We start from the raw sequence: 26,560 nt of genomic DNA on the forward strand, positions 1-26,560 counted from the left end.
CCCCCTGCCTCCTCAACAAAGCCGTGTGAGAAATTTAGAGTTGGGGCTATATATTTACTGGAAGGTTTCTTAAAAATTTTCCAAACTGCGTCTAAGGTATAAGCATCTCAAAAAGTGCTCTTCCTATGGGTTGTACAACTTAACCATATTTATAACATTACCATCTAGGTAAGGTTTTAGCCGTTTAAAACTGTAAGCATTTTATGACTGACAGAAATACTGATGTCATGAAAATAAAGTGTTGACCTGATCTTTACTTCCTCCATGCCAGAGCTTTGCTCGTTGGCTATACCTGCAGGGTTGGAATGGCCACTATTAGAAGGTAATATGCCCGAGAGCAGGAGGGCCTGAGTTATGAATGGAAGGCAGTGTCCTGTATGAGGAGTTCTGCCATCTTTTTTGGCAAGTTTTTTCCGAGTAATGTTACCATAGACTTAGTCGCAGGGAGTTTGCTTTAGTTGGGCCTTCCAGCTGACCATTAACAGACAGGGCAAGGTTCATCCATGTGCCCTCCAACAGGGCAGACCGGACGTAGGCGCCCTGCTGGCACTGCACAGAGTCTAAAGAGGATCAAGCAGTGTGCTGTCACAGCTTGAACCAGGCGTTTGCTCTGAAAGCCAGAAGAGCATCATCATTCATGTTGTGGTCTTAAGATATGTTAAAGGGCCACTACTGAAAACAGATGTTTACAGTTTGGCCGAGGCACAATTTTTCGCAGCTGAATTGACCATGGTCAATTCGGCCGCAAAGCCAATTTTGCTGCGGCCAAATCTGCCCAAATTAAATACCCCCACCCACCCTCATACAAAACACCCCCCATCCCCCAACAACCCCCTACTTACCTTTTAGCCAATCCGCTTATCTTGAAACCCTGCAGCGGCGTATCTGTCCCTGCTACCCGCAAAAGCCATCACTACCAAACATGGGGAGCAGGGGACACCCCAGGAACCCCCGCTCTCCATGTTTGGTAGTGATTGCCCAAATTGATCGTTTACAAAGTATCAAATGGTACTGGCCAAATTCGGCCAGATTTATCATACGATCGTTTGTAAATGATCAATTTGGGTAATACTGCTGAAAACATGCTACGTAGGCTGTGTAGCAATATATATTGAATGCTGATGACATACACCATGTGGTAGTTATTTCCTGATGCAGTTCATATCCTCTCAGGTTTGCAACATCCATGATTTCCCTGTAATATGTATGACAATATATGATACGGTGCTACGGTACACAACACCTGTATTGATTGATCATAATTCGCTGTATAGACTGAATTTACCCCCTGATGAAATGCACATTAGAGTGAAATGCTGTAGGACCTAAGCTTGCAATAATATAACACAGGTCAGTTATTTCCAAGAGGAATTGACTTGTGCAATGTAACATATAGTCAAACAAAAAAGTAGAAATACTCATATTTAAAGGCACTTCATGAGAGTTGGAAATTTGTTTTTATTTTAACAACGCTTTAGAATTTAGAACAAAACAATAGCTTGTTACACGTTTTCCTAAAATAACAAGCCCATCATTTGATGAACTATATATTTGTTGTTAGCATCATTCTAATACATTGCTTAAACTATTTTCCATCACAGATCAACTGTAAAAATTTACTTTAGATTCCTAAATGTTTAAACTGGGTGAGGAGAAAACAGTGTTTGGGGGGAAAGGTGGTGAGGGGATGTTGTGATGCTACATTGCTTTTACTGCTTCGGCTGTTTGTTCAATCTGTGTGTTAAAACTGAGTAGAGATCTGTCTGTGCATTAAATACTAGTCAATTTCAACAAATCGAAATGTATTCTGGATATTTATTGTAATGGATAATCCAAGAGCATATATGGCACCCCATCTCCAGTAAAACAACACAATTCACCCACAGTTGCTTGGCTTGTTAAAGTGCCACTGGTTAGCAGATGCATTGCCAGAACCATCTGGCAAAAGATTCAAACCAAAATGACTCCTATTCTGATCACCCGAAAAGCAGAATGCACTTGCAATCAAGTGTCCCATATTAGTCCATATAACCTCATATCGTTTACTAGCTTTTTAGGGATGCATCAGACCTTCCGCTAGGACTACACACTTAATACACAAGACAGACTAGCTAAATAGGTTCATGGTCCGCGATGAGTGACGGGAGATTACGTGGGCAAACTGAACTCATCTTCAAAGTATATTCTTTAATGCATGTCAGTGTACTTTTGTTGAAGTGAAGTATTATGCCAACACTGAATCTAGTAATAAAGACTTTGGATACATGCAACCAAGCTATAATTGTTTGTCTACGTATGGGGACACTAGAAATTCTTATGGCTGGAATCATTACAAATATAGGGAGACACACAGCATTTACAGGTGTGGCCCGATTAATGCTGCTTGAAAATGAGAACAGCAGTTCCATCCAAAAAATGTCCAGACCATTAATTTTTGTAACCAACCCTCCCATACACCCACCTCAGTTGATGCTGGTTGCGTTACGTCTTGTGCATGATAAAAGTACAGGTAACTTCATGAGATCCTTTTCTCCAATTCCTGACTTCTGGGAAGAAGTTGCACAGCAGAAAACCTTGGGAGAAGGCGGCACCATAGAGCAATTCCAATGATCAACGGAATGTGTTGCAAAGGACAGTTTTGCCAAATTATTCTACACAGGAGGGTGGAGTCGCTTACACTGGGGTATAAAGGTCAAGGTACAAGCTACTAGCCAAGAAAACATTTATACTCATCCCTGCAATTCCTCAAATATAGAGAGCACTCCAAATCTTACCCCTTAAGAGACAACTACCACTAGCCAATGGCTATTGTCGAGTGCCCATTTAGATCACAGTAATTGCAGCACCCCCTAACAAAGGCACATACCCTTTTCTGGTGACATGTACATTAACAACTGGAGTAAATAGCAGCATGTGTTGCAGGTACTGCCCCCTTTATATTGGTGCCTTTAAAGCTTTCAGCATGTGTTGCAGGATATTATCCTGTCAAATAAAGCTTTCAATTTGAAACATTCTCACCACACATAACAAAGCCTACCTACTCATGTCAATAGTTACAATTTCATCCCCAAGATTTCAGAAGTTCTTTTCCACTTCACTGGAGTGAGAATACCACCAATTTTGGCATTAGAAAGTAAAAATTGGAATATTACAGGTTAAAGACAAAGTGTGAGCATGAAGGGATATCTTATTTAATCAATTAACAAATATTTGGCGCAGAAATAGAAAAAAGCCAGGCATTCATAATCCACCTTGACAACACAGTAAATAAGTCGCAAATCGTTTATTAGCCCCACTGAAATCAAATTTAAATCACTCAGGAGAGGATTAAACATGGTGAGTCTGTACACAAGTTTGTCAGAACGCCAATAACCTGCAACCCAGGGAAAATGTGGGGTGGGGTTTTTATGCCAAATTGAAGAACTGTTCTTTTTACAAGCATACCCCTGTATGGCTATCTCTGGCATATTCTGGATTTGGGCCCCAATCAGCTAATATTCTGGGCACGGGTAGAAAGATATGCATTAGGGACAGAGCAATTGGGCAGGCCTTCATTTTAATTAGTGATCATATGAGCGAGTCTCCCTATAGGTTCTTTGTGCCGATAGACTATTCCTGGATTGATTTTGGTGCACAAACCGACTGTTTATTTTCTTCTATTTTCATATTTTAATCTGTTCAAAAACATTGACTTCTGTTTTCAAATATGGAGGTACATTATACAGATGAGGCTGGGAGCAGTATCAAAATACTATTAACATTATCAGGTGGACGGGAAAACACAAATGGGGTGCAGAAGGGAGGGAAACTGAAGAGGGAGGTGGTGGGAACAATGGAGCTGGGAGAGGAAGGGGGCAGATCAAAAGGAAGGAACTTATATTCATGGGGTTGGCATAATTTCCCCAGCTTTGGCCTCAAATCTGAGAACAGCACATTGTCCTCCATGTGGAAAATGGGAGATCAGTGGGTCTAAGTGTAACCAATGTGTAATTAGGAGAAATTCACCCCAACATTTCTTAACATTTTTCATAATTTGAATAACTAGAACTGCAACATTCTTGACATCCAGTAATTCTCCTTCCTTCTCAAAAATATACATGTAAATGAAATGTTCAACAGTTGGCACTAAACAGGGCCTCTGACACTCCCGGCAGGCTCATAACACTTGGAGTGGTCTCATATATGAATAACAGCCAGCTTCTCGATAAACATTTTATATACAGTCAAATAATGAACGCAACTGTGAATGTTAAAATCGTTCTAGACACATTGAGGAGTTTGTGTTGACTGCAAATATATTGTCAATTCAGATAGCGTTATTTAAAAGCAATACACATTTTATGAAATCAGAAACTTGTGACATGTCGCCACCTTTACATTCATTTAATGAATTTATACAATGTTACATGTTAAAGGTTTTGGCATTAAAAGGGTTTTAAGCATGTCAAATAATGTGTTATGACATTAAATTGACTTAGTTTACACAATCGTGTCAATTCATATTACCACAGTGAAATTCAATATTGTCATTTGAAATCACAATCTCCTCACAATACTCTAAAACCATGATTGCAAAACACGTGTGAGCATAAATTAGAGTGAAGTCCCAAGAGATGGTAATAAGGATTTGTGGATTTCTCAGAATGCTAAATCAAACCTATCTTTAAAGAGTGACGGAAAACCAGTCATAGAAAAACTTGACAAAGAACAACCATTAGCGCATGGGAGGCAGCCAATCAGTTTGCTCGAATGGACGGCCAAATCACCAGGAACAGGCCCCATGTTAGTAAAGTGTTGTCAGCTCTGGCACACAGGAGCACCCAAGTCACTGTCTCACCTAAACTCCACCCTTTTCCCCTAAACATCCCTGGAGCCCTCTGTTCTAAAAAGAGCACAACTTGCCGGTGGTGCTCGCACAGATCATGGTCTGCTGCAACACTAGGAGCAAATCATTCTGCAAGCGCTCTCTGCCATATGCAGGGTGGCCATCTTGAATTCACGGAGGGAGAAGCAGCTTTCATCCGCACATGAGCAGAATTTTCGCCCAAAAAAATAAAGTTGTTAGCAACTGATGTTATGCCATAGTACAAATGGCCATAATCTCTGGAGCAGTGGGCCGTACTTGGCCACCCGTTATGGCCTGCCGCTGAAGGGATTCTTGCTGGGCTAACACCACTGTCGGTGTTAAGCAGTCGATTTTGGACACTTATGCCACTTGTCATTTGTGAACTCAATGGCTAAAGATTGTCACAAGCTTTGCCGCATGGGATAGATGCACTAGGATTCCTATTCTTAAAGTGAGGGTAAAAGCAAAATACCGCAAATAATTACTGTACAAATAGCAACTGACTTCTTCCTTATGGGCAATATACATTATCATACACAGATGCACTATTCCATGTTAAACACGTCTTCATAACGGGCCATTTTCAGGTCTTTTCAAGGAGTTCAGAAACTGTGTTAAATGTTACTTTAACGTGTTTTGAAATGATTACTCATGGGTTTTGAAGCTACTCGATCACTTTACTTTAAAGTGCAAGCAACATGGGCATAGAGCTTTTTCCTTGACAAACCGTCGCACATGGCACTGTCCAAAGGTTATTTAAAGTTTCACAGTTTCATATAAAGCATTAAAACCTGAATGTTAGTCAACATGAATTTAATGATAAGATTTAATAATAATTATTTAAAGTTATTATTCGGACATGAACAAAGCACTTTTTCTTGTAAACATTGCGCATGCCTGGTCAGAAATTCTGCCATTAAAGGACTTTTTGTGACATGATGTAGTGGTTAATAATGCTCACCAGAAGTCAAAAACAATAATATTGTGCTGTAAAGAACATTTGTAAGGCTTCCCAGTGCTTAAAATACATCATTCATAGGGATGACTTCACTTTGATGAATTTTGGTAAACAATGTATGAGTATGCTTTGTTGCTCGAGCACTTTAATTTATCTAACTGAAACAAAATATCATGCCTTCACAACCGCATGGGGTACTTCCATTAGCACAAACAAAGCAAGTAAAAAAAAGATGGAAAAAAAGTTCCAACTGAAATTGTTGACCTGTATGCGAAATGTGATTAATATTCCAAAATTTGCTTTACGTCTATTTTTAGGATGGATTGAGGAAAAGAGATTGTGATTCTAAATTGGATTTAACAGCGAGTGTGTGTGCACATTGCCAGTGTGTGTACACATGCCTATGTTTAGGCTGGTCTGAATAAAAATGCAACACTTTGAGGAGGCATAAGCCGCTGTAGCCATATCTCATGATTTTCTTGTTTATACGCCATGACTGGAGAAAGGCAGTCTGCGACAACAAAAAGGTGAAGTGAGGACAGTTAACGTTTCCACCTCTCGGAAATGCACAGCTGCAAATAAACAGTCGGCAGGGTGCTGTGAAGCAAGGTTGGCCAATGCAGGTGCATGCCCAACTATACTGAGCTTCCGCATTTAAAGGCAGATGTACCTAATGTATTAGAGCATGGGTCAGCAACCTTTGGCTCTCCAAATGTTTGGACTGCAACTCCCCTCAGCCCTAGCCAGCATAGTAGAATGTTAGGAATTATTAGAGTCGAAGTCCAAAACATCTGGAGAGCCAAAGGTTGTAGACCACTGCATTAGAGGGACTGAGGTAAACGATTAGCTGCACTAGTCTCTTCAGAGACATGTACTATCAAAAGTGTTCTGAGTGGAGGCAGGTTCCTGTACCTGCCATACCTAGATGTGTAGCAGTTAATGTGGCTAATTTCCCCTCCAGGACATTTCTTCCCACCTCATTACCTTCAAATAACAAATAAAAACTGGAAGGTGCCTTTTTTAACCGACATTTTCATTAATGAAATGGAATGACAAAGTTGCTCACTGCAGTGACTATGCTACTCCTAGTTCGTCGTCCTTTCCTGAATTATTTTGGTGCATCTTTGATACATCTATCCTACGCCGTAGCATTTTTCAAAAAACAAAAACCCTCATTTAAAAAAAGACGAAAACATAAAATCAACTTGATGTAGGAAGTGTACATGTGCAGCAACTATGGCTCTCCCACTAACTGGCATATTTTGCTAGTTACTTTTCATCCACCAGATAATACCCAACATAGCTATGTTTAGCAGGAACGGTTGAAGGGCATGTGGCGTTACCTTAACCTTCACCAGCATCCAGTCTTCTTTTGGCTGTATTTCTAGGTGACACCCTAAGCATGAGGGTGTCTGCACCACAGCCTAGTCCAGGGAAAAAGGTTTACAGACGACCATCTGACAATAACCAGGCATCATTTCTAAAGCTGGTGTCCCTCAAGAAGTTACTGCAAAGGAATGAGGTGAAATCCCATGTGGCTGCTTTAGAAATTGCACTGATTGATTGTTGCCTTTAGAAAGCAATGGGTGCAGCTTTAGCTATGACCACATAGGGCCCTTTGGGAGGCTGTATCTCTTGTGGCAGGTAAGCGTAAAGAATGCAAGAAATCATCCACTAAACTATGGAAACACTGTCTACCTGTGTTTCTTTACCTTTGCCCCATAAGGGATGAATATTTCTGAAGACCGTGGATAGGGTTTGTGAACAGGAAAGCACATTGGTCGATTCAAATGAAAAGTTGTCTGGGGAAAATGGACGGCTGAGTCACCACAACAACTATGTCTTTATAAAAAACTGTAAATGGTTCAGAGTCTGACAGGGTTTGAAGTTCATTAATGCACAAAGATGAGGTACATATCAACTGGAAAGACCTCCAGGAGATCAACTGCCTATCTACCTGCAAGTATCCCCTTAGTCAATGTTTTGGCGTTTGTCTGACCAGACCATGTCAGTTGTTTAAGGAATGGGTTAACATTTATCTTCAGAGACAAATCACAGCACCAAACCCATTTGCTGAGACAATCTGGCAATGGTATGCAAGTTGTCCTGAAATAAGCCCATGTGTCTCATGGGTAACTCCTTAGGAAATGCTACGTTCAGAAATATTGGCGAGAGGTGAAAATCCTGCTCATCTACTTGATCAACCAGTTCTTTCAACTGTGGGAGCAACAGTGGAGGAAATTATGCCATACTGAGGTGTTCCAAAAGCCAAAGCCCCTCTCTCTCGCCAACCAGGGGTGATCAGAATACGTGTGCAATTCAGGTGCACTATGAATATGGTTAGAACTTGGTGCAACAGGGGAGGGAAGGAAAAAGGAGTCCATATCCAGTTAAGGTGTCTGTCCACAAGGAGATTGCCCCTGTCCAAATCATGATCCATACAGAGGGTATTTGGCATTGTGGTAACTTGTGAAAAAATGCCCAGGTCTGAAACAAAGAGTTCACTACGTCCTGATCAAGGCCCCACTTGTGGTTAGACTGGCATATAATGTTCAGAGCACATGCCAAAGCATTTGGAACAGACGATAAGCAACCAGACAAGGACCCATGTATCTCCTGCAAAGGGTGAGATGTGGATGGAAATTAGGGGTATTTTGTAAATACAGCGAAATATTTTGTAATTGGAGTTGAAGTCTTTCATAGGCAATGTTTCAATCTATTGATTAGGTTTTGATCTAGTCAACAGATAGGGCGCTCTCAGTGTGGTTAGCGCTCACCATGACAACAGGATCAGGATACGCTTACAGTACATTTCACAGTGACGACATCATGCTGTACGCGTGCGTACCCGGTTACTATCAACTACTTTCCCTAGCAACACGGGCTGCCTTCTAGCAGCGCTGTTGCGAGAACACAGAGAACGCTAATTGAGTTTACAACTCCTGGTGAGTCTATACATAGGGAATAACGGGATATGGACACAGGATAGGGGGATAGCATGGCCTCATAATAATTTCTCTTCACACTAGGTTAGATTATTCAGATTAAAACGGCAATCCGCAGTAACGGACTGGAAGAGATTGTTCCCTGAAAACAACAGGCGGTGTGCACTTCTTAAGGAGTGACAAGTTAAGTTGGACAGACTCCTTGACAATTATTGGTAAGAAGAATAGACATCAGATTAAGTTACCCTCATCTGTGTTTTACCCTTTAGACTGAAGAGAATTTAATTATAACAAGTGGAATTAGCTACGAGGGATTTGTTGTCCTCTATGAATCATTAACAGACATCAAGAGGAAGTGAGACCAGATGCTTTGGTTTTTTGCAATCTGTTTCATGAATAGATTGTTATCAGTATATGATTATACGTATCTGCTTTTACAGAATCACCTTGGACATTCTGAATTTGGTAGATCATTACTGACGCGCCAACAGCTTTCATTATGAGATTAATGTGATGAATGAAGCTTTGAGTGGTTTCAAATTTTGTATCCCTTGAGTATTTACATTTCTTATGCAACAGAAGGAAATTGTGACTTATTTAATCTTGCTCTCTGTTATACTAGTTATATGGTGTAATCATGACCCCCTGATAAAGAGCATACAGGCTCAAAACACGTTGGGCACTTTATTAAAGAAACAATTATGGCCACCACACAACTGTTTAAAGACGCCTTATTAAATATATTTTTATGATTAACAGATTATGTATGTAAGCAGTCCTATTAATTAGAGAGTAACTATTCTATTTTATAGAAGGTTTTTTGAGACCATCTATTTGACCTTTTTAATAAATATTTGCCTTTTTTGGCCATTGATAGTGGGCACTTGTTGTATTTTAGATATTTATACGACCCATGTGCCAGGATCATGTTTTCTCCCTTACACCTCAAGATCATTACATTATCCGTTAAGATCAATTCACGTCATTAGATGTACCCGCTAATAAGGTGAGCAGTGTACACTTGCTTTTTTTATTTTTGTCAAAAAATATTTTTATTTTTTAACTTTTCATCTGTAGACAGATGAAACAACTTAATCAAATGGAAGATTTAAAATGTCAGCTTAGATATTAGAGTAAGATGGCCTTTGTTTAACCTGGTAGCTGACATTCTTTCAAATATACATTCTGCAGGCAGATGCATTAATGTGGCGCAGAGGTGCAACCATGATGCCAGTTGCTGCTTATCTGGTTTCATTTAACCCAGAGGTGGAGGACCTACTTCTCATTGAGCAGATCGATTACGATTCCCACTAATTCCTGTCACAAATATTTCTTACATGGTGCAAGTAAAGCACCAGCATTAAATTGGTGCAGATGTAAGGTGCCGTTCTGGTTAACCTCCTTGGGAAAAGGAGTAAAGGAAGGGTGATGGGGGAAGTAAATATTTGTCCTAGAAGATAGCAGCCACCACAAACAATGAGTGAGGGGAAAGATTTTCTTATAGCAACAGGTTGTAGCTCGAAAAAAAATTTGCTCAAGGAAGGCCGCAGTGAGGATTTACCCATGTTTGCTTTACCTTCCGAGTACTGGACTTTTTGCAAATGAATGCTTGTTCTGCCATTCCCTCTTCCTGACAGAATGGAGGACAATTCCCACCTCCCATGCCACAGGAGCTTCTAGCGCCTGAAGGCCCAAGCAATCCATAATTCACAGGATGAACTCTTTGGCTGAGGGGGGAAAAGAATCATCTTACATGTCAGGAATGTCACCCCTTCTTAGGCCTGGCTGGTTTACACCCAGGGCCAGCTGCTTCATAGCTTCAGGATGTGGCAACTGAGGGGCAAAAAAAAGGCTGAGCATAATCTGGCAGTGGGGGTGCAGATGGTCCTGGTGGAATGAGGGTGTGGGGTGAGTGGGACTCAAATTACCGGTGCCAGGCTTAATTGCCACTTATTCCTTAAGAGGTCATCAGTTTTTGAAATATTGGAAAGTAGGTTTTCTCTCCAGATGGTTAGACTGAGATGATACAAATTAACTGCTCAACAAGCAAGTTGCATGGAGATAATGGCCATGGTTCAGAGAAACAGAAATTACAAGAGGGTGAGAACTTTCTCAACGAACGGGTTCTTGCGTGTGGCCTCTCCAATTGAACATATCGGATTGAGAGAAAGTGCACATCTGCAGTGTCCTTAATCAAGCAGCCCATGGGAACATTAATTTCCTGGTGCATTCTGGCAACAGCTAGCAAAGGTGTTGTCTTATCACTGCCTCTGGGTGGCAGTGTCGGTAGATCCACAGTGCATTTTCAGCCATCTCCAGAGATGACCTTGAATCGCTATTGAACCTTTTCTTGCAAAATTTCCAGAAACATTGACTACCTTTCCCATACTGCACCTGCAAGGTGGCAGGAAAACTAATCCAGAAACGTTAGTTGGACTCAATAGCATGCACACTGGTTTCACAGTGAATGGAAGGAGACGGGCACATTTCAATCGATTCAAACCATTCAAGCTGAGCTCAAAGTGTTCGAGAAATCAGTCACCAAAACCATCTTGAGTGACATGAAAAAGAACAATTACAATCAAGACAATCTCTGCAGAGAAGAGAGACTAGCTGCGACTACCCTAAACGACAAAAAAGCAATCCCCATAAAACCCGTCAACAAAGGGGGCCGCATTGTGCTCCTCAATACAGAGGATTATGAAAAAGAATGCAAAGGGTTACTCTTGGATACAGAGGCCCATCTGAAATTGAATCATACCCCGACCGTACGACTCCAAGAGGAGATACAAAGTTTAACACGCCATGCAGAACAAGAAGGTTAGTTCTGTAAGGAAGAAAGATTTTGTCTAAACAAACTACATCCCAAAATTCCAGCGTTCTACAATCTTCCGAAGGTTCACAAGACCCCGACCAATCCCCCAGGATGTCTGATTGTTTCAGCCTGTGATTCACTCCTGGAACCATTATCTCTGTATACAGATTTATTCTTAAAACCTTTCGTCAATGGGATGACATCTTACATCAAAGATGCCACGGAAACCCTAAGTAATATCAAGCTACCAGAGACCTGCATCCTAGCTACCCTGGATGTGGAAGTGTTATACACACCCATTCCCCAACAAGAAGGTCTGTAGGCTCTATGCACTACCCTAGACACCAGACGAGACAACCAGATGGTACTAATAGATTTAATTTTGGAATGTGTTAGACTCACCATGACGAAAATGTTTTCCTTTTCAGAGACCAACTTTATAAACAAGCCAAGGGCGTCAGCATGGGAGCTACTTTCGCCTCCGATGTGGCCAACCTGTATTCGGCTCAATATGAATCAGATCACATTTACTCTGACTCTAATCCTTACAAGGGCAACATTCTCATTTGGCGACGATACATCAATGACGTCGTCTTGATCTGGACAGGTTCGGCAAAAGATCTTGGTCTGATCCATCATTGGGTGAACTGCTGTAACAGGCATATTAAGTTCACAATTCACTGGGACTTGTATTCTATCGATTTTCCCAACATGCACATTTCTAGATCAGACACCACACTAAAAACTGAACTGTTTTGCAAGAAAACTCACCCGAACAGCCGCCTTCACTTCTCTAGTAATCACCCGGTGGTACAATCTCCCCTACGACAGTTCCTGAGGCGCAGGAGGAACTGCACTGACAAGAGTAAATTCGCACAACACGCAGACTCATTGACAGGGGGTATCCAAAGAAAGAAGTAAGGATGTACAAAAAGAGGGCAGCGGTCACATTTAGAGAAACATGTCTCACACCTAAGACACGAGGACCTTCGGAGAGACTGGTATTTGTCACCACATACAGCCCACTGAGCAATTTGATTAAAAGCACAACCAACAAACACTGGCATTTAATCAACCCTCTCAAAAAAAACCTTTTTTTGCCTTTAGGAAAAATCAATCTTAAGGAAAGATTGGTCCACACCTTCTTTGAACCGGCCAAATCGTCAAACACTGAAACTCTGTGGGGGCTACCACCCGTAACGGGCCACTACATGGGTGGCTGGTGTGTGGCGTGCAACTTCACCTATACCAAAAAGGTGTTTAAATACAACAACATCTGATGGGAGCTGCAAGAAAGCACCAATTGCAACAGCAAAATGGTCATCTACGTAATAGTGTCCTTGTGACCTACCTTACATTGACAAAACCATCCGGGCGGTAACACATTTCGGAGCACCGCTCCTGCATTGGGTATGGGGTACCAGACAAACCCTTGGTTGAACACTACGCCATCAAGAAACACACCAATTTAGAATTAAAGTGGTTTGTCCTTCAAATGACCTCCCCGCCAAAAAAGGAGGAGGAGACATTAATAAACAGTTGACCAAATTGAAACAAAGATGGATACATCGTCTAGACACTGTAAACAATGGTTTAAACCTCATGGTAGAGTGGAACCATTTCCTAGGGGCCTGACAAACTAGTTCTATGCCCCATCCCACTTGGGTAGGCTCAATGGACATCATCTGTTATAATTACTGTTGAAATAAGATGTTTGATAACCAAAAAACATTTAGGTATTTTCTGTGACAAGACAATATGGAGGTTATTTTTGACTGTCTTTCTAAACGTTGAAAATAGCTTTCAAGTAAGGATCTGATGCAGTAAATTAGGTACAATGTGGCCCTTATGTGGGTTTTTTTGTGGTGCTTGCTACAGATGTATCCCACCATAGACTGGTGCCTTTTCACACCCCACACGTTTCTTCACACGTCTCTAACATCCAGAGGTCTATACCTCGTTGCCCTGGACTTTTGTAATTTTGTCTGGTTGTTTTGGATCGTTGGCCATTTACTTTAATGTCATTTGTTTACATGTTTGTTAGCAACATAGTCAGTATTCCAGCATTGGCACTGGGGTCTTTTTCACGACTGAGCTATAACCAATATATTTTGCCGGCCCGTACACCCTTCCAAAATGGCCACCACTCTTTCATTATCCATTGTCTTAGCGACAGAGAACTTGAACACTAGATGAGGCACTTTGCGATACACTAACTGCATAGGGTGCGATCATTCTCAACTACACCAGTCAGCATGCAACGCTACACATAAATAGAGCGCCTTACATTCACAGCTCATTTGGCATCCGCCCACTGTGGCGCACGTCTAAAGCACTGACCAACCACGTGTGCAATCGCTTCGCCAGGCAATTCCTGTTACTACTAAGGTGACTCGCTTCTATTTTTAACAGACGGTCATCCACAAGGCTTTTTCGCAAGGAGTTTTCTTCCTGAGCCTTACCTGGACCCCCTATAACCAACACAGCGGACCCCACCCACACTGTGTTCAACAGGGTTCACACAGTAAGCCCCCCCCCCAGGGATTCTCTTATTAACTAAAGCAATAACAGCCTATTAAATATTCAATGATTTACCCGAACGGCAACCTAGGGTCTCACACACCACTCTCTGGTCAACTTTCCACAGTGAAACACAGGATCCAGCATCTACTGCCTCCCCATGCATTTATCTTTTGTCCTGATTAAGGCCACCCAATCTTAACCTTGCCGAAACACACCCGTGTCAACATTTCCTTCTAAAGTGACAAACTAACACTGCCATTTCAAAACTGCTTAAATCAGCCAATGTTAAAAATGTTGGCTCCCAATAGACTATATGGACCAACCTGTTCTGTACAACATGTCTTGTGAATGTTGTTTTTCCACACGTGCATTGTCTCTTTGCCAATTCAACCAGATCACATAAATGTAATGTTCCGCTTTTTTGCTGTGTTACTAGGCAGATTTTTTTGGATTAGGCAATTCATTTGTGATGACTAAATTCCTTTGGAAACTTGTTATGAGTAAAACATTTTGTGTCCGAGTCACGAGAGTTTGTCGGCAATTCGGGACGCCCCAATCAATTGTGCACATTATTCAATTTCCAACACTCAAGTTGCCATGGAAATTATTGTGCATTTGTATTTATAAAAAGGCTCCCGCTGTTTTACAGCCTCTCCCAAAGTCATTGGCAGGGAATTCCAATAAAACTACATGTGATGCCTTGCGTGAAGCCTAAACCTACCGCTCCGCCCTGGCTTTCCTCCCTGCTACTATTGCTTTATAAGCAGCTTACCCTCAAGCTCCTTTTTCAGGCTTTGAACTCTGCGCCATGTGCAGCTGAAACACATTTAGAATCTCATTGAAGACCATTCTGCCTTGTGCCTTGCCTGTGATTGGTTCACACTCCTGTGTTGCCTTGCTCCAATTTCAACAGCCATGCCTTGCTGGCTCAATCCTGACCTATTTGCCTGCTGAAAGTGCATCTTCTCCTTTACTTTGTGTTGTGCCCCTGAAGCCATTACCCCCGTTTCTTGTGCCGATTTCCTACAGCTTCCAAAGACTATAGTGCGGTTTCACTGCAGCGTTCAGCGCAGTTACTTTTGCTGTCTCCCCACTTAAGCTCCTTCTCTGTTCACTGCTCTACTTTCTCTGGCTCTTTCAGGTTCATTTAGTCTCAAGCATTACCCTGCTTAGTCAGCCTCTGCTTCCCTTGCTTTTGTTCCTTTTCACTTTGTTCTAGTCCCACAGCCTTGCATAGTTTGTTTCCAGTCCAGTTTACATTTACCTAGACTCAGTTGCCTTATACCATTACCCTGCTCATTTAACCTGTACCAGTTCCTTGCCTCTGTTACCTTGTGCCACCTTCTTTCCTCAGCTCTCTTGTGCTAGTTCCAGCTTTTCTGTTCTGAATTCTCTTTTCCCTTTTGAGGCTCTTAGTGGTTGGTAAGTGCTTTAGTGTGTGCAGCCGTGCTCTGTATCTCATTGTAAAGTGATATATCTAGCTAGGCAGAAATCTCTGCCCTTTCCTTAAACCCATCCTACCTGTAGCATACAGTGTATTTCATGTAACAGTGTGTTGCTTTCTGTTCTACAGAAGGAATCCACTATAAGTTTCAGCTGGACCCACACAGGCGTGTCTCGTGCAACTACACTCCTTGTTTCTGCCTTATAGTGCAGATACAGAAGCCAATTTTGCTGTCCCCTTCGATGGGCATGCACAGTGTGGTGACTGTAATAGTTACTTGCACAGAGACATCCATTAGGAATGTACACAGGCAGGACCTGAGAATACCCACAGAAATAAGGGGAGTCATCAAGGTTTGTCCAGCACATGCTTCCCATTCCTTCTTGTTCACCATTGCGGTCTGCCTTTTCTGCATGTTCTTACTTGTCTGTTGTACCTTTAAATAAGCGTAGTTGGGCCCAGACCTACCTAGGGTGTGTGTCCTCTGCATCTCCTGACCTAGAAGAAGGATCTTAAATGGCACCTAAAGCCTCCTTATAGGATGGCCCTTCAAGGAATTTTTCGCACTACTTCAACATGCAAAATCACTCTGGAGTGCACTGTATTGGGGCTCAACATGCAGATGAGCACAGTGTGAAACTCAGCTGGCTCCTTCGCTATACTGACTGATTGCAATGCAATGAAACCCCTAGTTAAAAGGTGCTACGCTCTTGTGTCCTTTCGACAGTGTCATCTCAGGAAAAAACCTGATCACTGACCTTGATGAGCTGTTCGCTCACATGCATCTGTTAACCCCTAAATCCAAGCACAAAGAAATGTGTGAGTGGAGCAGCAAGCTACGAAGGAATGAGCTGCAGACCTGGTCACATTTTTCTTCCCTTCGTTGAAATCCTTAGAGGATGTCAGTGGCTGGATGGGGCCTTTTTGAAGAGCCTCTGCCAGTTTTAACATGTTCATGAAGAGCACAATCAGGGAGAGAATTTCACAGCGAGCATGTGCCCAAACACTCTATACAAAATTGATGGAGGAACCAGGAAAGAAAAAAATACCACACCCGTTAGTTTAGAGCCCTCCAACCTTGCTGATATGGAAAGATTAATAACTAGATGCGCCAGAGGGCAGACTCAATGGGAGTATGGCAGTTGCTGCACATGTATATTGGCGGTGAGATGGTGTTGAGGTTTTTCCTGTCACATTCTCGCAAGACAAAATCAACAAATGTATGGAGGAAAGTGGATGGAATGTAGGTGTATATGCAATATTAAAAAAAAAAACAGTGATGTGTGCATTATTGCGCTAGATCGACATCTTCGTGTTACGGTGATGTCAGAAACCCATGATTTAATAAGTGAATAATCTCCACATTAACAAACAACTACAATTTCAGGGCCTTCAATTCATGTCATTATCCCATACGGGCTGCTATGTGAACAACACGGTCCAAGTGTGAAAGAACATTTTCCTGGACATGGAAAGTGCAATTAGTGACTAACGATAAACTGTGTTTAATAAGGAAACATTTTCGGTTAACATTTTTGGGAAATTTGCTACAAAAAACAGCTGCAAATTTTACTAAATGATTACAGTGGTCCAGAAAAGGTGACAACAGGTGTGCAGGAAGCCTTGGGAAAAATACCGAGGGGAGAGGCAGAGATTTCAAAGTGCAGGGTCTGAATCTAAGCAACATCTGCGTTTACAAGGAAATGTTTCTTATAGCTCTCTGGTATGACACATGCAGCACTACTTCCACATATGTTTGCAGCCACAGTGAAGACCAGCTCCTCTGTGTAAATGATTATATATCTAATTGTGCCAAGAACTTGATAAATACCCTAACAATGGGCTATTAGACCATGTAAAATGGATAAGATGCTCGGTTCTGGGGCAAGAGTTCAAATCAAAGTTTCACTGTTTTCCTCCCATTTCTAAAGTTATGAGGTGGCCAAGAAAAATCGGAGAGATACATATAAAACAAATGGCTTGCCTACCTCTGCCAATAAAGCGTTACTGTTGAGTTGTAAACACTCAGGAGGGCTCTGCCTGAACGAGTATTGTCTTCCATGTTGGAGAAGGGGTATACGAGAAAAAAAAAGGTTGTCTGTGGGATTGACACAGAACTGCTGTGGAAGATCAGACTGCAGAATCAACGCATTTTGTACTTTAGCTTTGTGAATTGTATGGCTTTCGGGTCTTGTGGATTATAAACCCACAGAAAAAGAACCGGAATAAACAAAAACCTTTCCATTAATGAAATAATGTCCTTCGGTACAAATGGCTATTTGCTCATGGCTTAACCATGCATTTATGAGCATTAACATCTATACATTATGAAATAAGAAACCTATTACAAATTTGTTTTAAGATAACTGCAAGATATTGTGCCCGATACTCAGATTTCTTCAGGATAGAAAAGGATGCGGAGGACTCACTATTCATCGCAAAACCACCCCTTCTTTTTCCTGCAGGATAATTATCACGTTTCAGGCCCATCCAGTCCATTTCACAAAGACAGGATAGCCATACGGGGCAAGGGCCCTTCATGAATAAACACACCAGCTATGAAAGAATCTGCAAACGGAACAGCAAACATTATTAACAAAAATAAATCAAGGAATTCTTCCACGAAACTTGTGGATATTTTAAGATCTGTTGCACGCAAGACATTGAAGTATGGCTTGTTAAATGAATAGGAAGAATATCCTGCAGGAGGAAAAGAAGGCATCTGGCATTATTAAACCGATTTGCAATGATCTCCTAAATGGCTTCCACTATGAACTTGTACCAGCCAAGTGCACACATTCTTAAATAGGAATTACAACGTACGTGTTTGGGTCATGTGGTATTCTGTATGGTAGCAAAGCCGGTGATCGATTTGGTGCGTCACCATTATATGGTGAACAGTTCATAGCGCACCAAATCGATTGCCCGCTTTACTACCACACAGAATACAATATGCGATTTGCCTGTGTTTTCAAAACCATTTAAGATTTTTTTTAATTTCATAACAGAAAATAAGCAGGAAGCCAGATGGGCACCTATATTCCTACGAAAAAAACACTAGTTCCAGGAAAAATGGCTGCAGTAGTCGTACTACCCAGGAATTAAGTAATTAAAAACTACAGTGCGAACACTGTCCAAAACAACAAAAGTAAAATTGTTGATACAAACAGTCCCCGTCAACAACCACACCCCCATCCTTCATCCACATCTTTACTGTCGAGTTTTATGCTGTCTGTGGACTTCTCACTGAACATGGGACCCCCATGTCTCATCATAAGCTCTGTGGCCATTTTGACAAAGGCCTCCTCCACATTGCTCGAGTCTTTAGCAGAGGTCTCAATTGCACAGATAACGTCCCAGTGCTCAGCCATGGTCTCGGCTTCTTCCAGTTGTACTTCTCTAAAGTCATTGAGATCCGACTTGTTTCCTGTCAAGAGATAAATAAACCATTTAAGCTTCGCTTTTATACGAACGTTAGCCCCTGCTGATCTAGAACATGAATACTGTACAATGTAAAAGTAATAATTGCTACATAAACGGCACCAAGATTATTAAATGTGAGAACCAGCAGTATCCCAGACAGGAGGAAGACACTTTTCATAAGTGAATATTAAGTGAAAGACTGAGAACATCACCGATAGCGCCACATAGAACCACCCCACTGGAAAGAAAAAAAGCATAACAGGCTTACATTGAGCACATGTATCCATCACTTTGCAAATTGTAACAAACAATAACCTTCCACCCTACAGCACCCCCTTGAAAAAGAAATATACCTACCAAATTGGTCACCTGCACCAAAAGACAACGCAGAACATTACCATCACTACCCTCAAGACACCAGCTTGTGTGTAAACATAGTTACCAATATTTGACTCTAAAAGGAATGCTGCTCTTGCAATTACTTAGGTGGTTCAGTAACAGTGAGAATAAACGTTATTCTAAGTTTTTACATTAAATGTGATCTTTACCTTCACTCAACACAACCAGTTGCAAACATGTGCTAAGTACATACTTTAACATCCCATTTAGAAAATGTGGTTGGTAAAGGATAACATTGGTTCTTTGGAAGTGAGGATACTATATATGGTTTCATTTTAGCTGAACATTTGCTTTGCCAATGCTTGTTCAAATTATAGCACCCATGTCTAGTTCCTCCCAAACCAAATAGCACATCCCTATCTCCTCTGGCTCCTATTTTTGGAAATTCATCACTTACGGTTATTACTGGGGATTTAGAGAAAAAGCTCCCTCAGTCTTACCACTGAAGCTACTTATAAGGATATGAAAGGAAGGTAGTGGGAAAACTGGCTGTACCTTGAATGTCACTACTTATTTGGTTTCTAAGGCAATACTGTAGCCAGATGTACAGTAGTCATGTGACAAGTGACTCAGCTTTTTCCTCTTTTCCGGCCCCTATGATCACACATGGACTGCAGGGTTTTGGAGGAGTTGCATATAGAGGGATGGCATACAATGGACCTCTTTCCAATTTGCTAACCTGCATCCAGCTATATGAAAATATAAAAGCGACTGCAGCCCTCTGTATAGCTGGACGGCAAGAGGGACCAGCATGCGGGTACGTAATCAGACCCACATATGGACGGTGTCCCTTGCAGGCCAAAACTAGACTCAGGAATCAAGAAATTGTTTACGTTCCCTGATCACCGCTCTCTCTAATATTTTAGACACAATGAGCATTAGAAATTTCTGTCATAGGTTGGGCGGCTATAAGGGGTCTAAGGATGCTCGTTTTCAACTGAGGTGCAACCATTTTCTCCCCCTTTTTTTTTTTTTTTTTAGGAAAGTTGCATCTGGGTGTTTACAGTGCTGCTGTGTTGCCCTACTAGCCTCTCTTCAACTGTATACGTCCCCACCCTGCTTGGGGTCCCGTGTACTGTTGTGTGTAACCAGTCTATTCCTGTTGTGTTCCCTAGTGGATGACCACCACCCTCCCCTCTGCACATCCTGCGTTGTGTGGCACTGGGCTGTGCGACTCTCCTCCTCTCTGTCCTCCCTCCTCCTACTTTCCACTTAGTGGGTCCTATGGTGCTGTCCGTTTCCCCCATCTTCTCTAACTGCTACTCAATCTCCGATCCTATCACTAAGTTCAGAAGAAGTTCAAGAGGGATATACTGGTCTCCAACCCAGGCCTCCCCTATCGCTGATGATACCTACACCAGTGTGCTTCCTCCAGACAGACTCGCAGACATCCTCTTTGTCGTTCCCTTACCAGACCTATGGACCCCTCACATGGTCTCGGCTGTATCTCCTCCTCTCCCATTAATGGTGGCACACAGAGAGAGGTCCTTTTGGACTTCTTCCACTCCTCCAAGACCATCACTAATGTCTATCTGAATGGCACCGTCTTGGTCCAGGGCCCTCAGGCCAACCTCCTCCTTTTCGATAGGAGTCTCCAATGTCTTACCAACTTCCTTTCTTCTCCTGCCACACCTACCAGAACCCCTCCGGCTCCTTTGCCACATTGCGCAACCACCTCTGCCCACTCCCGGGCCCCTTCACCACTTCCGCCAGCTGGACCTCAAGCCTGTCCCCCACCCTAGAAGACTTTAAAATATGGCAACCTGCTCCACGTTGCTACTCTCAACGCTGTGCTGTCAAACATTCTAATGACATCTGCCACCTCCTTGAAGAATGGGACATGGATGTCCTCGCTCTCACCGAGAAATGGTTCACAGCCAGCTCTGTCACAAGTTTTGACACTCTCCTCCTTAATGATTACAAGATTTTCTCCATACCCAGAACCAACTGTCCTGGAGGTGAAGTAGCCTTGATCTTTCTGGAGTGGGTCTCTGCTTCGGTCATTCCCACATAGGCCTACCCCTCCTTTGAATGCCTGGTTTGCAGGCTCTCCAGCTCTCTCTGACTCTGGCCACCATTTACAGGCCACCTGGCCAGGTCGTTCCTCCTCTCAGAATGGGCTGGGCTGGGCTGACCTCTCCCTCTCCACTTCCCCTACTCAGATACCTCAATATCCACTGAGATGCCTCTAATCCCTCTTCTGGTCTTCTGGGCTCTTCTGCAATCTCTGTGACACCCTTTCTCTTTCTATTCTACCCTTTGGCTCGACACTCTGCTGGGCACACCTTAAATGTTCTCATCTCTTCTGACATCCCCCCCTGTAACCCTCTCGCCACTCCTGTCTCCTGGACTGACCACTTACTACTCTCCTTTAACTTGAAGCTCTCCATCCCCCCAGGTGAAGCAGACACCAGCAATGCCACCTACCTTCTCGGTCATCCGGCCCATGAAGCGTGTGTCAGTGGAAGCCTTTGACGCTACTTTCTCTCCTCCTCGTACACATGTGGCAGACTCAGACACAGCCCCCTCTAATCTGGACTTTCTATCTCGAACACCATGGATGTCCTTGCCCCGGTTACATGTGATTTTAACTAACAAAAAAATAACGAACACTTAATTTAAACATTTGTGGTATGGAAATGGAGGCCTCAATGTAGGCCATTGCCTCCGGTGGGTACTCAAAGAAATGGGCGCGCCCGCCATCTTGAATACGCAGTTTCGCTGGGTACAATAGTGCATATGGGACTTGCTTCATGCAAAGGAGTTTTTTTTTTTTTTAAATATGTTTATTTTTGGAACAAGACAGAGTGGTAACCATACATATTTGAATCAAGACATGTAAAACCTCATAATGGAATCGCCTTACATTTTCCGTCTGTCCCCTCTCCCCCCCACAGTTGTTTATCCCGGGTAGGTGTTGAAGGTCACTGTTCATTCCCCAGCGCCTAAGAAGTAAGTCCGTCCTCGAGAATCCTCCTGGCCAGTTGCGGTTTGTAGGTCAGGGCTGGGAATTCCTGGTCATAGTCAATTATTGGTCCCCAGATGTTTTGGAAGCGGTGGAGCAGGCCTGCTCTGGCTGCCGTTACCCTCTCCGCTATCAGCACGTCCCATATTTTTACCCACCAAAGGGGCATAAGCAGGGCCTCAGATTTCCATGTGCGGGCGACCACTATTCTACCCACTAGGAGACACCAAGATAGTAACTTGGCTTTGGTTCCTGATTGTGGGTAGATTCCTGGGACAGGAGACCCCCAGGAGGATAGGTTCAGGTTCCAGAGGAATTGTCGTTTGGGGGATCTCTGTGATGACAGTTAAACTGTGTTTACAACAATTCTGGACCTTAGGGCAGGTCCACCACATATGGAAAAAAGATCCTACTTGGCCACACCGTCTCCAGCAGGTCGGGTCGAGAGTCTGGTTCATGTGATGGAGTCTCAAGGGGGGATATTACCAGCGTAGCAGGATCTTGTAATCGCATTCGCTGTTAGTGATACATGCCGATGCGGAGTGGGTGCGAGTCCAGATGTCCACCCAGGTTTGGTCCTCTATTGAGTGTCCCAGGTCCGCTTCCCATTGTGCCATAGATCTAGTTCTTGAGGCCAGGAAATCCGATTGGAAGCGTTTGTACAGGATTGATATTTTGCCCCGGGTCGGGAGATCTTTGAGGGTTAGTTCCAGGTCTGTGGGGGCAAGGGTTGCTGCTTGGCAGGTTTGCGGGTGAGAGCACCAGTGACGCAGCTGAATAAGTGAATCTGTCCTTCTCTTGGAGCCATTGTTCAAAAGTGCAGGGTAGTCCTCCCTCAAAACGCTGTCCTAGGGTTTCCAAACCCCCCCCCCCCCCGATCCAATTCTGAAAGTTTTGGGAGCGCGCTCCAAATGAGAAAGCCGGGTTTAGGAATATTGGAGATGAGGGGCCCAGTCCTCTCAGGATCCCTTTCTGTTTCAGGGCTCTGTCCCAGATGTTCACTGTATGCTTGGTGGACATGAGGAGACCCTGCCAGCACCTCCGCATCAGGGGTGAGATGTGTGGGAGGAAGCGTAGAGGAAGGGGGGAGGCACGACTGTTCTAGTTCCACCCACCTGGGGCGGATCGTGAGAGTCTGCCATGCTTGTGTGCATGCCAGTTGCGCCGCCATTTGATATCTTTGCAGGTCTGGGATCCCAGGCAGCCTAGTCTTGCATTGCCTAGCATTGTTCCCCTAGGGATCTGGGCTTTCCTCCCCCTCCAAATGAACTGTAGCATTTTCCTCTGTAGGCCGCGGAGGGCCGGCGTCGGGATCATAGTTGAGAGTGTTGAGCAAGCGTACAGGAATCTGGGAAGCAGGTTCATTTTGCAGGCAGTGATCCGCCCATCAATGATATTTCTTGAGATACCCAGCGCTTTAGGTCGGCTTCCAGTTCTTTAAATAGTGGGGGGGAAGTTTACTTGGTAGACCATCTTCGGCTCATCCAGGATTTGGACTCCTAGATAGGCGATAGCCTTTGTTTTCCATTGGATTGGACACATGGAGGCTAGGGTCTCCCTATCTGCCGAAGTTATGCCTATACCGAAGGTTGCCGACTTGTTAAAACTGATAGAGAATCCAGTTACTCTACCGTAGCTGTCTATTTCTGCCAGGGCATGTGTCAGCGAAGAGCGGGGTTCAGAGATGGTCAATAGGACATCGTCCGCATACAGCGCAATTTTGTGTGGAGAGGGGCTGACACAGGGGCCCTTGACGAGGTTGTTTAGCCAGACACGCTGGGAAAAGGGTTCCATGGTCAATGCAAATAAAAGTGGGGATAGGGGGCAGCCCTGTCTAGTGCCACAAGTCAGGTGGAGACGGGGCCGTTGATTCTAAGGAGGGTTTTCGGTGCTTGGTAGTTGGCTAGGATGATAGTCCTGAATTCTGGCCCAAATCCAAAGGCTTCCAGGGCGAGTCTCATGAAGGTCCAGTCCACTTTGTCAAACGCTTTGGTTGCGTCGAGAGCCACGAGAACCAGTTTTTTTGAGTTTTGGGAAGTTAGATCCACCAGGTTCAGTGCTCTGCAAATGTTGTCGCTTGTGGATCTGTTTCTGATGAACTCCGTTTGGTCCGGATGGATGGCAGGCATAAACCTGAGATAGGCGTGTTGCCAGAATTTTGGAGTAGATGTTCGCATCGATATTTAGCAATGCAATCGGCCTATATGACGCAGGATTTCTCAGGTCTTCTCCTAGCTTTGCAGGACGACGGTGATTGATTCTTGCATAGACGGGGTTATGATACCTGTGATCATGAAGGAATTAAAGAGGCCTACTAGTGGAGCGAGCAGTTGGAGTTTAAAGACCTTGTAAAATCTGGTAGAGTAGCCATCGGAGCCAGGGGCTCGAGGTTTGAGGGACTTTATGGCTTTGTCCACTTCCTCACCCGAGATTGGCGCGTCTAGGATGTCTTGGGCTGCGTATCGTAATTGGGGGACATCTGCCTTCCTTAGGTATTCTGTCTGTTCTGCTAGGTCTCGTAGTGGGGCGACATCACCTGTAGTAGATGGTCTGCCGCTAATCGTTGTTTGTCTTGTTCCGCGTAATGTAATTTGCCTTGCGGGTCTCGTAATCCTGCAATCATGTTTCTCCTTTTGGTTTTTGCAAGTATGGCCACTAAGAGCTTGTTTGCTGTATTGCTCTTTGCATAATAAAACTGCTTGGTCTTTGCTAGTGATTGGGCTGTGTGTTCCGCATAGTGTGCTTCGATCTTCTTTTTTGCTATACGGACAGCCCGCTGAGTTTTTGCAGACCAGCCTCTCTCCTTATGGGATTCTTCAGTTTTCCGAAGTTCTTGTGTTTGCCTTCTGTTCTTATTGAAAGCGACCCCCTGAGCGATCAACTCTCTCTGTATTACTGCCTTCATAGCGTCCCAGGTGTCAGCAGGGGAAGTGTCTTTGCTAGGGCTTTTGTCAAAAAAAATGTGATTGCTGTTGCTATGGAGTCCCGTAGCGGCATCTCATTGAGCATTGGATCGTATAATGTCCATCTGCGTCGGGCCATCAGGGCAGGGTCTTGCGCCCGAATCTCCATGGATAACGGCGCGTGGACCGAGATTATTCGCGAGCCTATGGCTACATTGTTGGTGAATGCAAGCAATTGTGGTGAGGTCAGGAGGAGGTCTATTCTGGAGAAAGTCCTATGCACATAGGAGTAGAAGGAGAAGTCTCTTTCTGAGGGATGGAGTACTCGCCATGAGTCCACCACCTCAAGGGATCTGAATAGCTGTAAGAGAGCTAATGCCAAAGCAAAGTCCCCTGTGGAGGGAGGGAGGGTGGGATTTGTCCTGTGTTGGGTCCGGGACTCCGTTGAAATCCCCCCCCCGCCCCCAATCACCATCTAGCCCTCTAGAAAGGAGGAGAGGGCACAGCTCAAGGCCTCATAGAAAGCAGCTTGGCCCGTGGTTGGGGCATATACTGCTACAAATGAATACAGCGGTCCCAAGAGCAGGCACTTTTATTGCTAAGAATCGGCCTTCATGGCACCATTCTATATCCAGGATTTGGGGGTTTAGCCCCTTTTTGAAAAGAATTGCTGTACCTCCTTTTTTGGTGCCATTTGTGGCAAAAAACTGTTTTGGGAAATGTGTTTAGTGTAGACGGCCGTACGTCGGTTGGTAATAGGCGAGTTTCCTGGAGCATAATTACTGCCGCATTTTCATCTTGGAGTCTTTGCAGGATTGATTTGCGCTTAGCGGAAGAGTTCAGTCTGTTGACGTTTAAGGAGAGGAATTTCAGAGTGAGGTGATCTTGGATGGGAGGAGGGGCTGTTGTCAGGTTCGTAAGGGGGGAGCAGATGGCTCTGAATCAGGCAACATGTAAGAAGGTTATAGGCGCTTTCCACTCTGCACGTGAAGTTTTTAGCTTAGGTCCCCAACGGGAGGACCAAGCATTAACTAGGGGGGAGGGGAATTTCATAAATTTGGCTCCACCTCCGGCCAACCTGGCCGAACAATTGTTCATTGCCAACATGGCTAAAACAAGGAGCAAACATTGCGTAGCGTTCCGAGGACTCACAGAAGGACAGTACCTCGGAACTGGGCATGGCCCTTGGGGGGGGGAATGGCCCGCTGCCACTGCTGTATGGATCCCTCTGTGTTTTCCTAGGTGGTAGAGTTTTGTTGGGTGAACGAGGTTGTTTGAGTCTGCGTCAATTCGTAGGATCGATCTATAGGCAGACCAAGGAACTGTCCCGAGCTTCAAG

The 26,560-nt window shown here is 43.7% G+C and overlaps 1 protein-coding gene across 1 annotated transcript in view; it reads right to left on the bottom strand.

Moving 5' to 3' along the window:
* Window positions 1-1,438: 1,438 nt before the first annotated feature.
* RAB43 (RAB43, member RAS oncogene family) overlaps window positions 1,439-26,560 on the bottom strand; it is a 227,567-nt gene continuing 202,445 nt past the window's right edge. Inside the window, exon 3 of the mRNA XM_069643955.1 lies at window positions 1,439-18,958. Coding sequence (XP_069500056.1) covers window positions 18,708-18,958 — 251 coding nt within the window. The 3' untranslated portion in view covers window positions 1,439-18,707. The remainder of the gene's footprint in view (window positions 18,959-26,560) is intronic.

This window comes from Ambystoma mexicanum, chromosome 2p (genome assembly GCF_040938575.1).
Source record: "Ambystoma mexicanum isolate Mex_15411 chromosome 2p, UKY_AmexF1_1, whole genome shotgun sequence".
Classification (NCBI taxonomy): Eukaryota; Metazoa; Chordata; class Amphibia; order Caudata; family Ambystomatidae; genus Ambystoma; species Ambystoma mexicanum.